This window comes from Eschscholzia californica, unplaced genomic scaffold (genome assembly GCF_041429995.1).
Source record: "Eschscholzia californica isolate CP2 unplaced genomic scaffold, dmEscCali1.0.p SCAF_5, whole genome shotgun sequence".
NCBI lineage: Eukaryota > Viridiplantae > Streptophyta > Magnoliopsida > Ranunculales > Papaveraceae > Eschscholzia > Eschscholzia californica.
The window spans coordinates 53,518,416-53,531,258 of record NW_028238472.1 but is presented as its reverse complement, the minus strand read 5'-3'; the positions used below and the strand labels follow the sequence as shown (position 1 = coordinate 53,531,258).

General features: G+C 36.1%; 3 protein-coding genes and 1 pseudogene across 5 annotated transcripts; 2 read left to right on the top strand and 2 right to left on the bottom strand.

Moving 5' to 3' along the window:
- Positions 1–99: 99 nt before the first annotated feature.
- Positions 100–2,119, bottom strand: LOC147540661 (uncharacterized). Its single transcript, XM_086643793.1, has 3 exons — positions 1,228–2,119; positions 497–854; positions 100–422 (listed from the first exon to the last, which is right to left on the bottom strand). Exons 1-3 carry the CDS (start codon positions 1,465–1,467, stop codon positions 256–258), a joined length of 765 nt encoding a protein of 254 aa, XP_086499919.1. The 5' UTR covers positions 1,468–2,119; the 3' UTR covers positions 100–255.
- Positions 2,120–3,119: 1,000 nt separating this feature from the next.
- Positions 3,120–6,293, top strand: RTE1 (protein REVERSION-TO-ETHYLENE SENSITIVITY-like protein (DUF778)). Of its 2 annotated transcripts, none has more exons than XM_086644915.1 (3): positions 3,120–3,333; positions 4,723–5,064; positions 5,840–6,293. In XM_086644915.1, the coding sequence occupies exons 2-3, from the start codon at positions 4,756–4,758 to the stop codon at positions 6,260–6,262; spliced, it is 732 nt and encodes a 243-aa protein (XP_086501041.1). In that variant the 5' UTR covers positions 3,120–3,333; positions 4,723–4,755; the 3' UTR covers positions 6,263–6,293. The 2 variants fall into 2 exon arrangements, with proteins under 2 accessions (XP_086501041.1, XP_086501042.1); XM_086644916.1 differs by having other exon boundaries at positions 3,127–3,333; positions 4,770–5,064.
- A 216-nt stretch (positions 6,294–6,509) lies between these two features.
- Positions 6,510–9,968, bottom strand: LOC147540659 (NAD(P)-binding Rossmann-fold superfamily protein). Its single transcript, XM_086644914.1, has 9 exons — positions 9,581–9,968; positions 9,197–9,309; positions 8,693–8,746; positions 8,533–8,617; positions 7,981–8,086; positions 7,697–7,783; positions 7,511–7,608; positions 7,143–7,252; positions 6,510–6,709 (listed from the first exon to the last, which is right to left on the bottom strand). Exons 1-9 carry the CDS (start codon positions 9,873–9,875, stop codon positions 6,644–6,646), a joined length of 1,014 nt encoding a protein of 337 aa, XP_086501040.1. The 5' UTR covers positions 9,876–9,968; the 3' UTR covers positions 6,510–6,643.
- Positions 9,969–10,702: 734 nt separating this feature from the next.
- Positions 10,703–12,336, top strand: LOC147540658 (nucleotide pyrophosphatase/phosphodiesterase 1 pseudogene; annotated as a pseudogene). Its single transcript, XR_015225703.1, has one exon. The product of XR_015225703.1 is annotated as a nucleotide pyrophosphatase/phosphodiesterase 1 pseudogene (transcript).
- The last annotated feature ends 507 nt before the right edge of the window (positions 12,337–12,843 follow it).

The window sequence follows — 12,843 nt, the reverse complement described above, 5'->3', positions numbered from 1 at the left end:
CAGAGTCTGTGATTAATGAAGCAACCCATTTCTATCGAAACAACAACACAAGCTTTTGAAATGGATTCTTGAAGAAAAGAGGAAAATCAAACCCAAGAATATCGAAGAGAAGAATAAACTCGATGAAGAGAAAGCAATTCTCAAACAGTTCATTCCATCGGAATCCATTCCAACCTTATAACTCAGATACTAAAACAAAAAAAGTAACTTTCATCTTTCTTGTATCCTCCCCTTTCTTCAGCCATGGTTCTTACCCTACATATTCCTTGCTTTTTTTCGCCTTCTTGACTGCACCCTCCTTTCGTTGCGTCGTTCTCTCTTTCTTTGGAGAGCTTCATCAACTCCTTCAACCTCTCGCTCAAGCACTCCGATGTCCTCGTTAGAAATGAACTTACACCTACCCCCTAGGGTAACCCGCGTAACTACACAAAAACAAAACCGAAACAAATTAAAATATGCAAATTTGAAATCTAAATAATGGGTTTGTCGAGCTTACTCGATATAATGCCCCCCGTGACACCATCTCCATTTTTAGCAGCGACGAAAGCCTTCTTCAGTAGATGAATATATTCTTCAAATTTGGTTTTCGGTGTGAACTTGAACTTGGTTAACACTTCTCTAGCATGTTTAGCTCCAGACCCAGCACATGCACACAATCGAACATTCCGATATTTGACGCGCCCATCCTCATGTCTAGTGACAACAGACAGTTGGGGTTTTTCCCCATCCAACCCAGCAATAAGCAACTCTCCTCCATTATCTTCATACCCACTCCATTCAAAATTCTTTTCACAATACATCACCATTTGCTGCACTGTAGGAGCAGAATTGTGTTCAGAGTGGTGCGCGATCGCCTTTTTACAGGAAGGTTCATGACAAACATACAACAACAACAACATTTTAGATACATATATGAGAATAATCCCACATGGGAAAAAGATGACCTAGTAACCAAGAATGACATCTCCAATCAATTGCTAATTGGTTTTGAGTTGTATGATCACAAACTTAACATACTATCAGAACTAAGTCCCCACAAGGGCGCGGCCAGTTCCGTCGGGGTCGAAAACCTTTGTAGTGCAAGTAAAGTGGATACAACTTACAAGCATTCTCTAGGATGCACGTAATACGATGTCTACCTAAATCGTCGTCAGACATTTGACATCTGACTTCACATCTAATTCAGTATGAGTTTAAATTTTTTGAAAATTGAATAAAAAAACTTACAAATTTTGTAGCTTCATGACGAACTTTCTGAAGCAACCAAGTAACACCAGAATTGAGACAGTAAATGCCAGGACAAATTTGACCACCGTTTTCTTTGGGATATGCTGATTGATGATCGTCGTGAACAAGAAAAGTACCAAACGGACTGACAAGTCCGATGACCGTCGACTCAGTCTTGCGTTTCTTCTCAATATTGGCATCATAAAACTTCATAGTAGCGGCATCAACTTCAAACTCCATTACAAAATCCTAACAAACCCTAGCTAGTACCAGATAAAAGAAAAACCCTAAAATATGGAAAAAAGTGAAATACCAGGGAAAAAAGAGAAGAGAGGCTAAAATACTGTAATCACGATTTCTTTCTTTACCGCATCAAGCCCTACTCAACGATAATCGGTAGTTGAGTTTACCCTATTTACAATTGCCGAACCAGAATAAGAAAGGAACCGATCTGAACTTTTCTAAACCAATAACTAGAACTGAAATTTCCAAACCCCAAAACCGGAACAACGAAACCCCTCTTTCTCCTCTCCCATTTACATATGTGGAAGTTTTACAGGCAATGCCCATACTTGTCAGAGACGATGTGTTTTTCGAGTTGGTCAAAACATTAACCATGTATGGTCAGAGACGATTTCATTTTTGGGACTGTTTATCAACCCTTTCTTCTCTTTCTCTTCATTCGACAATCTCCGGACAATTGCTCTATCTAAAAAGAATAAGGACCCTCTCCACCCCCCCCCCCCCCCCCCATTCGCCTTGGTCTAGATTTGGGTTTTCATGTAGATATACATGTCAGATGTTCGCACAGAGCTCTTTAAGTACATGTTCTTGCACAAAACTTTCTTTCGCTTCTACTTGATCTGTTGTTTTTTCTTGCATTTTTTCTATTTTGAAGAAAATCTCCGTACAACTATTTATAGCGTGGTCTCTCTCAAGACTTCAGATCTTGTTTACTCGAAGGATTTTCTAGAACATCAATATAATTAACTATGTCTCTTTAAATTAGTAACTTATGATTCTCTAGATTATTACATAATGACTCATATTCTTATAAATCATGGCTCTCCAAATTTTCCATAACTCAAATTAACATCCATATGTCGAACTAGTATCATCAACTTTTTTTTGGAAATAAAATGTACTTGGATAAAAGGAGGCGACTAAAATTCTTTCATACTTGAATTTTTTCTTCTTATTTTTGTTCAATTTTTTAAATTTCAATATCAATGTTTACAAACGTACTTTTTTAACCTTTTCTTTCCGTTGGTATGCAATTTGAATAATCTTCATGCTTGTTTTGCTGCTTCAACTTTCGTAATTTCTTTCATACATCAACTTCTCAATTACTTGATAAATATGAAATAGAGATAATGTTTTGTTGTGTTTTTTTTCTCATTTGACACATTCTTTTTATACTACTGCTATATACACTTCATTTTATGGAAGTGGTGGTGGTGTTAGTGATTGAAAGTGGTGGTGGTGTTAGTGATTGAAAGTGGTGGTGGTGGTGTTCGTAGCTGGAAGTGGTGGTGGTGTTCGTAGTCGGAAGTAGTGGTGCTGCTAGTGGTGGTGGTCGGTGGTTAGATAGAAGATTAAAGAACAAAAACAAACAAGTCGATTTTATGGACTCAAAATAATATTGCCTCCTAAATCAAATCTAATTGATCAAAGTCTTTATTCTCGGGGGAGAAATTTTTTTCACGGCACAGTTATTTTCTCGGTGCCTTCAATATTTTTATCGTGAGGATGCCCAATTGGAGTGTGGATCAAAGAACCCGACCTGTGTACAAGTCGAATTAGGGCTCATAGACCCGACCCGACCCTCTTGCAGAGTTGAGGACATCAAAACTTTGATGTTTTAACTAACAAAAAAATATTATCCAAAGGTTCATGCACCTTCCCACTTCTTCTACTTCACCGTCCCCCTCTTTGTCTTCCTTCAAGTGAAACCCCCCTCCCACCCCCCTTTGTATTCAAACCAACTCTGAACTCTCTCTCTCTCTCTAGAAAAAAAAATGCAAACTTGGGTTTTGAGATCTTCTTCTTCTTCACCTACTCAATCTCAAACATCAAAGGGTACCTCAAAAATATCTCCTTTCAAAGGTTAGTACCCAATATTTTCTTTTTTCCTTTATTAAATTAGATCCATTTTTGAATACCCAAAGTTCAATTTTGATTGTGGGTTAGTGGGTTTTTTTTTTAATTAGGTTATATTTCATGAAGATTTTAGTGGATTGTATTTTAAAGATTCTATGATCTATTTGAAACTTGAAAGTGTCAAAATTGGTGATTGTGAGTTAAAAATCTTAGTCATATTGGTATAAAAGTTGGTAGTTCTAAGATTAAGTGGTAATGCTATATACTTCCCCACATTCTATACCATATTTTGATTTGAATAGATTGTTTTTTTAATGCTTGGGAATTGAGATTCTGAAAAATCAAATAGATTAAGGTTGTGAGAATAGTCCCACATGGACAAAGGGGGGACTATGTAAACTTAATATTGGTGTATAAAATAATAAAAAAGACTAAATTTTGCATTATGATTAAACTTAAAGTTTGTGAGTTTTTGCACTTTATTTTAGTAATATTAAACCCATGGGCTTCGCTTGGTATTAGGTGATTTTTTGCATTTTGCATCTTCTTTTATGATTTGGTGGGTTTTCTTCGAGGGCTATGATTTGTAGATAATGCAAATGAATTTATCTCAATGGGGTATGACAATTTGTAGATTCAGACATGAATGTAAACGTTAACACCATGTTGTTTGTTAACTCATGTGGACTAACTGCAAATTGGTTTGTGTGTTTGGACTAACATAAGAGCTTTTGAATGTGGTGAACTTAAATTTGATGGATCAAGTGTTAAAGGCCGGTTCTTTTGAATGCATTAGTTTACTTTTCGATACACTTGATTTGAGCTCATATTTTGTAATAAAGTCATGATCTTTCCTCCAGTAACCAAGCAGATTTACCATAGTAAATCATATTTATACTACATTTTTTCTTTGAATGTGAGAAGGAAATATATATATGTTCCTACTACTAAGAAACTTAATCTATCACTACCTCCAATTTTTACCGTGACATACTTCAAATCAATTTTGGACCTTCAGTTTATCTTACTAATCTTATAGTCGTCTAACATGGACCTTATCTTGCATAATGAACCAATAACTTCATTGGAGCAATATTTATCAAATGGCAAATATAGATATGGATACAAGCGTCTGTCTTCTAAAGGGTTAATGCTCTTGGATTCCTCGTTATAAATGAGATCTTTAGCTTGAACATTCCATTCTCAATCTTGCAAATCCTTTTGCTTTTTTAAAAACGTCGAAGAGGGGAAACCATAGTATATGTTATATGAGGAAAGTCTAGATAGAGTATCTGGTTGCAGCACATTTCTCCTTGTATGTTGCTTTAAGAAGAACTTTATATTTTTATTATGGCTAAGATAGAAGATTGATGTGTATTTATAACTTTTGAGTAGCTTAACATGAAGTATTGAAGTTTGTAATGATAAATGTCCCCACGAAGAATTTCTTTGATGGATCTGGAAGCGACCGACAATGTGGAAGATAGGAGTTCGAAACAAAGCATGCTCCACGAACAATGGCCACTTGATGAAGTTGATCCAAATAAGGCGAGATTCCCATGTTGTATTGTATGGACTCCGCTGCCGGTAGTGTCATGGCTAGCCCCGTTTATCGGACATGTAGGCATATGCCGTGAGGATGGAGTTATCTTGGATTTTGACGGATCAAATTTTGTGAATGTAGATGCCTTTGCATATGGGGGTGTAGCCAGATATGTTCAACTTAACAGAGAACAGGTAAGTCTTTAGTGTCTTCTTTTTTCCGTTTTTGTATTTGAACCCCTATCGGATTTTAGAAATGTTTGGCTCAATAAATCTACTCTGATTGTCGACAAACACGATTAACTTAGCATAAGTTGTCATCTAGTTTGTGTTCAACAATCTTCTTTTGTATTTTGGACAGAATTTTGTAATCTTGGGGTTGCATTTCAACTGAGTAATAGGCGATCTAGAATACGCTATCCTGGCCCATTAAATCTAGCGGCCCTGGCAAGTGGCAGGCGCTACTTGCCTCCGAGCTTTGGATGTCAAGGGGCCATTCAAACTAGGGCGAAAATGACGGGTATGGTGCTTCTGGCCTTCACTCCCACCCTTTGAGTGGTGGACCCGTTAGTAAGCTCGCGGAGAAATAATGCTTACTTTTTTTTTTTGTTTTGAGTTAATATATGCTTACTTATAGGACCTTACTAGGATCATCTTGATCTTCCTGGTTTATACTAATGAGCCCGGGTCAATCCATTCCATCCATTAGACTAGCCTTCATAAACCAGTCCTCCTTCATAGACATTCTCAGTTCCGTCCTTGCATGAGCTCGGGACGGCATAATTTTTCTTCTCGAGATTTAGCTTTCACTTGGGAGTCTCCTATAGAACCCCTTAATGCTACGATTATCTCCTCCCTAGTGTAGTTTTCCACTATTGAAAGTTGTTTTGTCGATCAAATGAAGAATACCTACTAGTAACAATAATATTGAAACGTTAGCCGATAATATGTTTGATGTATTCTTTCACAGGGTTGCTACCCACCAAACTTGTCTGCGCACACATGTAAGCAAGGGTATAGGCATTCAGAGAACGGAACGGCAATGACATGGGACGATGCCTTACGATCAAGCATGAATCATTTTGAGCACAAAACATATAATCTCTTCACTTGTAATTGCCATTCATACGTAGCTAACTGTTTGAACAGGATCTGTTATGGTGGAACTATGGGTTGGAATATGATCGATATCGCCATCTTGGTTTTCTTGAAAGGGAAATGGGTTAATGCTATGGCAGTGGTGAGGTCTTTCTTCTTCTCTGGTTTGGTTCTTTGTCTAGGTATAGTAATGGTTGGTTGGCCTTTTGTTGTTGGGTTAGCTTTGTTCTCTTTTCTTATTATGATTTGGTTTGTTTTTGGTACTTATTGTGTAAAGGATATGCTTGAATGTTAAAATCATGAGTTTCTTTTGTGGGTACTAGAAATTTTTCAATAATATGATCTGTCCAAGTCCCCTCATGAAGGTTGGATGGAGTAACCCTAAAAATGGTACGAGGCCTTTAGAACATGTCAAGATTGTGGGTTTAGGGTTTCCACGAGAACCCTAAGACTTGTTTTATAAGCTGAAATACACGCATTTGATACAGATATTTGTTTCAAAATCTCGAGATAAAAGCATGCAAAGCCAGTTAAAGTAAACATTATTAAACGAGATTTCCGATTCAAATATATATTTCACTTTGCAAAACATCATAGTGTTTTAAGGGTAAGGTTTTTTTTTGTATAGTATACATTCATTTTCCATCTAGCAACATATTTACCTCAAAATAACAAATTATTGATTTTGTGCAGCTTTGAAAAGCTCTGTCCACTTTTCAGTATCACTTCCTGGTCCTTCACCCTGCACCAGTATCAAGTACTCAGTAGTGAACATCAAAGCGATTTTTACCCTTGCAAGAGTTACGCGAATGAACTATACTAGTATATCTTATCTAACCAAGACTAGCGCCCAATTTTCTCGTTCTCTTAAATAAGCAAGGACAAATTCGTGGTTAAATCTTAATAGTTACAGGCGGAATTGAACATGGGTTTTAGTCTTGCTAGAACGTGATTTGATATCACTCCGACTGCATACTTTCGTTAATTAGTTAGGGGAGATCTAAATGCTACGCGTAGAGGGCCTAAACTTTTCGTTTTTTTAATGGAATTATTAAACATAATCTCTATATTAGCTCTTCATCTGAGATAGTTCCACTATTAAGAACCAAACTAAATAGAGTACTTGATCCTTCTGGTCAACCTCAAATAAATCAAACTTGATTATCAGTACGTACCTCAACGGAGTTGATTTCGTATATTTGTCCTTCAGTTAGTTCGATATCTAATGCTTGTATGCAAGCCTCAGCAACTACTAGTCTACTGACTTCCCCGACAAGCTTATCTCCTGAAGATTTAATCACAATAACGATAAAGAGTTTGCACAAATTATGCGAAAAGAAACAGCATGGAAGCTGAAATGTTAAACAAAAAATGAAACTAGACTATTAGTAGCTTGCCCTTTGTTAGTTGATTAGTACTTAGACAAACCGGGAACTAGGTTATAGTATAAAATTGCCATTGAAGTTCTTATATTACTCTTGTGATTCGACGTTTATCGTAAGTATGAGGAAACATGAACCAAACCCTAGTCAAGGAAACATACCTTGACCTATAAGTACGGCACGACGTTGTCCTGCAGTTGCTTTTAGCAAAGTATTCAGATCATATGAAGTGTATGGTCCGTCTGTCAATCTTCCCGGTCTAATGCACAAACACAATAACATATTATAGATAACTACTTGTGAAGAACTAAAGTTGAAAACTAGTAAAAATGCCAAAAAGAAAACACCTTATTATGGTAAAAGGAATTCCAGAATTGCGAACGAAATCCTCTCCCATCTTCTTAAACTTGAGCACACCAAAGAGGTTCATGACACTGTCGAAAAAGTTTGTCAAGTGTCAATTACATCAATAGTTCTAAAGAAATGTGTTTATGGCTTACCCATAACTAACAACAACTTAAAATCATTATCCGTTTCGATCCATATGCATTTCCACAGTCACAAACCTCATCTCGCTGCCTTTATATACTTGGGAATAAGTGGTGTACTTAGTATAGTAGTACTTACATACCTCCATGGTAGTTCATTGGACTTCGTCACTCCGACTGACGAAACGAGAACAAATCTTTTCACCGTCGGAGGCACAACACTTACAAGATTACGAATACCCTCCCAATCTTCATACATGAAAAATACTAGTTAGTCTACAAGATATTTACACATATTAAAGGCGATAATTAAGATGTATAAACAATTTGAGAACAAGATAATAGGAGAAGAAGATTCAAATAGGCCCTCCAAGTTATAGAATTGTGATTGGATTCCAAATTTCACTTTAAACATAATGTTCATCCAAATATTTCACTGTTTTGGTCATTTTACTGCATATATATATTCGAAGGGATACTACAATTGTGAAGTTTCATGATCGGGTCCGAATGATATATTTCAATTATTTCAGTGAAAAATATGAACATTTAATACGATGAATAGAGATGATTAGTACGTCTTGGCCCTGCCAATACTCGATAAACAACGATCTACAAATAACGTATCAATCCAATCCAAGGATCGGAAGGACAAGTATTTATAATGGTTTACTCCTACTTGATAATGTTCTGACCTACTCTTTCGGGTGTATTGTCTCCAACCCATCTCTTCGAAGGGAAAGCTGTTGTCCCAGTGCAACAAATTACATGTGTTACTCCCTACACGCCGATATAATTATATAACTTTAGTATATATAGAGAAGTTAGCAATAGAAGAAGTTAGAAAACACAAACCTCGAATATAGTTGGATCAATATTGTTTGGGTTCCTTGTATCCCCTTCCCGTACCTATCATATCGAAATTTGTTTAGATACACAGAACTATTGAAATATTTATTAGAATAGTCTCACGTAGACAAAAGGAGCGACCGACAATATTATATATAGGACCTCTTCACACATTGCTAATTGGTTTTGTGTTGGATGTCAGTAAACTTATATGGTACCAAAGGAAGAGTCACACACGATATACCCACAATGATATGTTCCACATTACCCAACAAAAAGACGCGCGTTAGTCTCAACGAAGGAACCTCCACTCAAATTGGTTTCGAATTGGATGCCTACAAACTTAAGATGCTCTAGGCCCACAAATGGTAAACCCAACGGTGGCCTATGCTATATATAACCCAACAAAAAGACACAGTGTTAGGCTTAAAATAAGGACCTCTCCCCTCATTTTACCAATTTGGGTTGAGTTCAATGTCTACAAACTTATAAAATCCTAACAGCAATTACCTGTAGCAAGTCTCCATCTTGTTCACCAAACAAAGATTTTGCTTTTTCACGACTCCGAAGCAGTAGGCGCAATTTTATATTTCGACTTAGCAAGGAGGCTACAATCAGTTGTCCTGCAAGAGAAAGTAATCCTAAATATCCTATACAATTGCAAAATGAAGATTTTTTTTTTGTGGGTGGTTTTGGGTCTCTCTCGCCCCAACCTATAAACTCACTCCTACTCCTTCCACAACCAATGTGGGATTATCCCAACATAAAAGCTTCTAATAACATCAAAGAGACTCAAATTTGAATCTACTTACAGAATTTGAAACTTGGAATGAAGAAAAATATGTGACAATAGGAAGAAGACTAGCAGCAAGAGAAGGGAAAAAAGATATATACCAACACCTCCAGTGCCTCCAATAACAAGTATAGTCTTAGAAGATGAAAGATTTGATTCCAAATTCAATTTTTCCTCAGAATTAAGAGTTTGGGTTTCTTGTTCTTCTTCTTTCAGGGCATGACTTATAAATACTAAAGATTTTCCTTTACCACATGAAATGCTTTTAGGAACACAAAAACTAAGAGATCTAATCAATGGAGGGAAAAGAAGATGATTATGAGAAGTGGGTTTTGTAAAATTCTTGGGTGAGATTGAAAAATCATTAAGTGAATAGAAGGAGAGTTTGGTTGCCATGAATGATGAACTATACCATGTGAGGGAGTGAGAGAAAAAGACTTAGTGGCACCAATTGCTTTATACCTTTAGTTTTAGGATGTTATCTTAAATGACTAGGCAGGCATGTCCATATATTTTATTGGGCCAGGAAATTGGGTGCAAAATGTAAAGTACAATTGTTTTGATTTTCTTTTTATTTGGTGTTTTTATTTTGTTTCCCACCATCTACACTACAATTTTTTCTTTTCTCTGTGCTAGTAATAGTTGTCGACAAACTGTCATTGTTGCGACCAACATTTTTATTTAATTATTTTTTTCTAAGCATCTCTCTCTTTTCGTCTGACCACCACAACCATCGTCTATCTGTTTAGATCAAGAGGAGGTTTCTGTCGCACGAAAGTGATAGTTTGGGGCATTTTTGCAAACTAGATCAGTTACTGGTTTGAGAGACTCCCCCAACCACTTCATACTTTTGTTGGAATAGGAGGACGAGCAATTTCTTGGAAAATCGTTTCGGATATGAAACTTTGAGTATTCAGAAACGGTTTCGTCATTTCTAATAAGACTCCTCGATAACATATTACTTCTTCTAAAGCACACCGCGTTCGTTCATCTCCAACCAAACCTCTTTGCATCGTGATGCCTATTGTATCTGCTTGACCTCTCGATAGTGGTCGGAGGTGGTAATCAGTAGGGGTGGCTACAGTAGAGAATACACTAGGAAGAAAAATAAATTTTATTGCCTAAAATATACAAAACTCATCTAAAATTTAGGAATGGGGCAACTAACTAACTAACTAACTTTAATGTGAAACTTGTGTGATTCAACCATTCAAAATATATCAAAATCTCTTCAATGGGTATTGATCCATTTTCCATATCAAAACCATCTCCTCCTCCTTCATCAACAACCCTAGAACAAGAAAATGAACCAACTCCAAATCCATCAACTTCTCTTCTCTCCTCAAATACCATCTCATCAGAATCATTTTCAAATCCTCCCCATAATCCAAAACCAACAATCATTCTCATTTCTCTTTCTATCATCACATTCATCTCTCTATCAACTTCCATAATCTTTGCTTTCCTCTTCTTCTCTTCTTCTTCCTCCTCATCTTCATCAAAACCCTCAATTCCTCCCCAAGCTCGTCCTCTAACTAAACTCAATCATCCAGTTGTTATTTTGATTTCTTCTGATGGGTTTAGATTTGGGTATCAATTTAAAACCCCAACACCTAATATCCATAGATTAATCAAAAATGGAACTGAAGCAGATTTGGGTTTGATCCCTGTTTTCCCAACCCTAACTTTCCCTAACCATTACTCCATTGTTACTGGTCTTTACCCAGCTTATCATGGTATAATCAATAATCATTTTAAAGATTTGGGTAATGGTGAAAATTTCAATATGGGTAGTCATGAATCTCATAACCCTAAATGGTGGTTAGGAGAACCAATTTGGGAAACTGTAGTTAATCATGGATTCAAAGCTGCTACCTTTTTCTGGCCTGGTTCTGAGGTAAAAAAGGGTTCTTGGACTTGCTCTTCAAAGTTCTGTAAACAGTTTAATAGTTCAATTCAATTTGAAGAAAGGGTTGATTCCATTTTAGGTTATTTTGATCTTGATGTTGATGAAATTCCAGTGTTTATGAGTTTGTATTTTGATGACCCAGATCATCAAGGTCATAAATTTGGACCAGATGATCCTGAAATCACAAAAGCAATAACTAGAATTGATAAAATGATTGGTAGATTGATAAATGGATTAGAAAAAAGAGATATTTTCGAAGATGTTACTATTTTAATGGTGGGTGATCATGGAATGGTTAGTACTTGTGATAAGAAAATTATATATCTTGATGATTTAAAACCATGGATCGAAATTCCGAAAAAATGGGTTCAAACTTATAGTCCTGTTCTTTCCATTAATCCTTCTCCAACAAGTTCATATTCAACTTATTCCAACATTGTTTCGAAAATGATGGAAGGCTTAAGATCAAGAAAAGTTGAAAATGGGATGAATTTGAAGATATTTCTCAAGGAAAATTTACCCGATCGACTTCATTACTCAACGAGTAATAGAATTCCACCGGTAATTGGATTAATCGAAGAAGGGTTTAAGGTAGAACATAAAAGATCGAAGCGAAAAGAATGTGGTGGATCTCATGGTTATGATAATTCTTTCTTCTCAATGAGAAGTATTTTTATAGCTCATGGTCCTCAATTTGGTAGAGGTATTAAAGTTCCATCTTTTGAGAATGTTGAGATATATAACTTGATTACTTCAATTTTGAATATTCATGGAGCTCCTAATAATGGGACTCAATCATTTTTGAAATCCATTCTTTTGTCTAGTTCATGAATAATACTCCATTTTTGCTCATTTTTCAATGTAGTTTGTGAAATTTTAACAACAATTTTGTAAGAGATTATGAATGAGACAATTTTGCTAATGTTATAGAGTAGTTTTTTTTCTAAAGCTTTATAAGAAAAAAGTACAAAATATGAAACTCCAAACTCCTCTTATGGTAACTACAATGTGAAACACGTTATCTTATTGATGGTAATCGGGGTCGTAATGAGGAATCCCTAACGAGAGCGAGTGGATGGTGACAAAGTCGTCGAAAAAAATGAATAAGAGAGATGTAGAAAAATCGGTTTAAGAAATGAACGATGTGTTAATCAATATCGCGTATATTTGAAATTTTATTGGCACATGAAGCTCACTTGATTGTGCATCCTTCTAAATAACCACGAGACCAGAAGCCAAGTCTTAAGAACATGGTTTACCTTAAGATTTCTTTCACCTAATTCAAAAATGGGAGTTAACGCGTGAGCATTTTTCGTTATGGACGCGTAAAACAAAATCACTAAATATTTGTTAATATCAAATCAACCCCTCTCAAATTGATGGATCTATTTTTATTGGACTAGCCTCAGTTGAATAGGGTAAGCTCCTAATCCTAGTAGTCGGGATCTTGTTAGC

Bases quoted from the DNA above. Each gene is read 5' to 3' on its own strand.
- RTE1 (XM_086644915.1), top strand. From the start codon at position 4,756: ATGTCCCCACGAAGAATTTCTTTGATGGATCTGGAAGCGACCGACAAT. The intron at 5,065-5,839 runs GTAAGTCTTTAG...ATTCTTTCACAG, and splicing joins TTCAACTTAACAGAGAACAG to GGTTGCTACCCACCAAACTT.
- LOC147540661 (XM_086643793.1), bottom strand. From the start codon at position 1,467: ATGGAGTTTGAAGTTGATGCCGCTACTATGAAGTTTTATGATGCCAAT. The intron at 855-1,227 runs GTAAGTTTTTTT...TCCTGTAAAAAG, and splicing joins GTCATGAAGCTACAAAATTT to GCGATCGCGCACCACTCTGA. The intron at 423-496 runs GTAAGCTCGACA...GTTTTTGTGTAG, and splicing joins CACGGGGGGCATTATATCGA to TTACGCGGGTTACCCTAGGG.
- LOC147540659 (XM_086644914.1), bottom strand. From the start codon at position 9,875: ATGGCAACCAAACTCTCCTTCTATTCACTTAATGATTTTTCAATCTCA. The intron at 8,747-9,196 runs GTAATTGCTGTT...TCGATATGATAG, and splicing joins AAGATGGAGACTTGCTACAG to GTACGGGAAGGGGATACAAG. The intron at 7,784-7,980 runs GTATGTAAGTAC...CTTTTTCGACAG, and splicing joins TCCAATGAACTACCATGGAG to TGTCATGAACCTCTTTGGTG.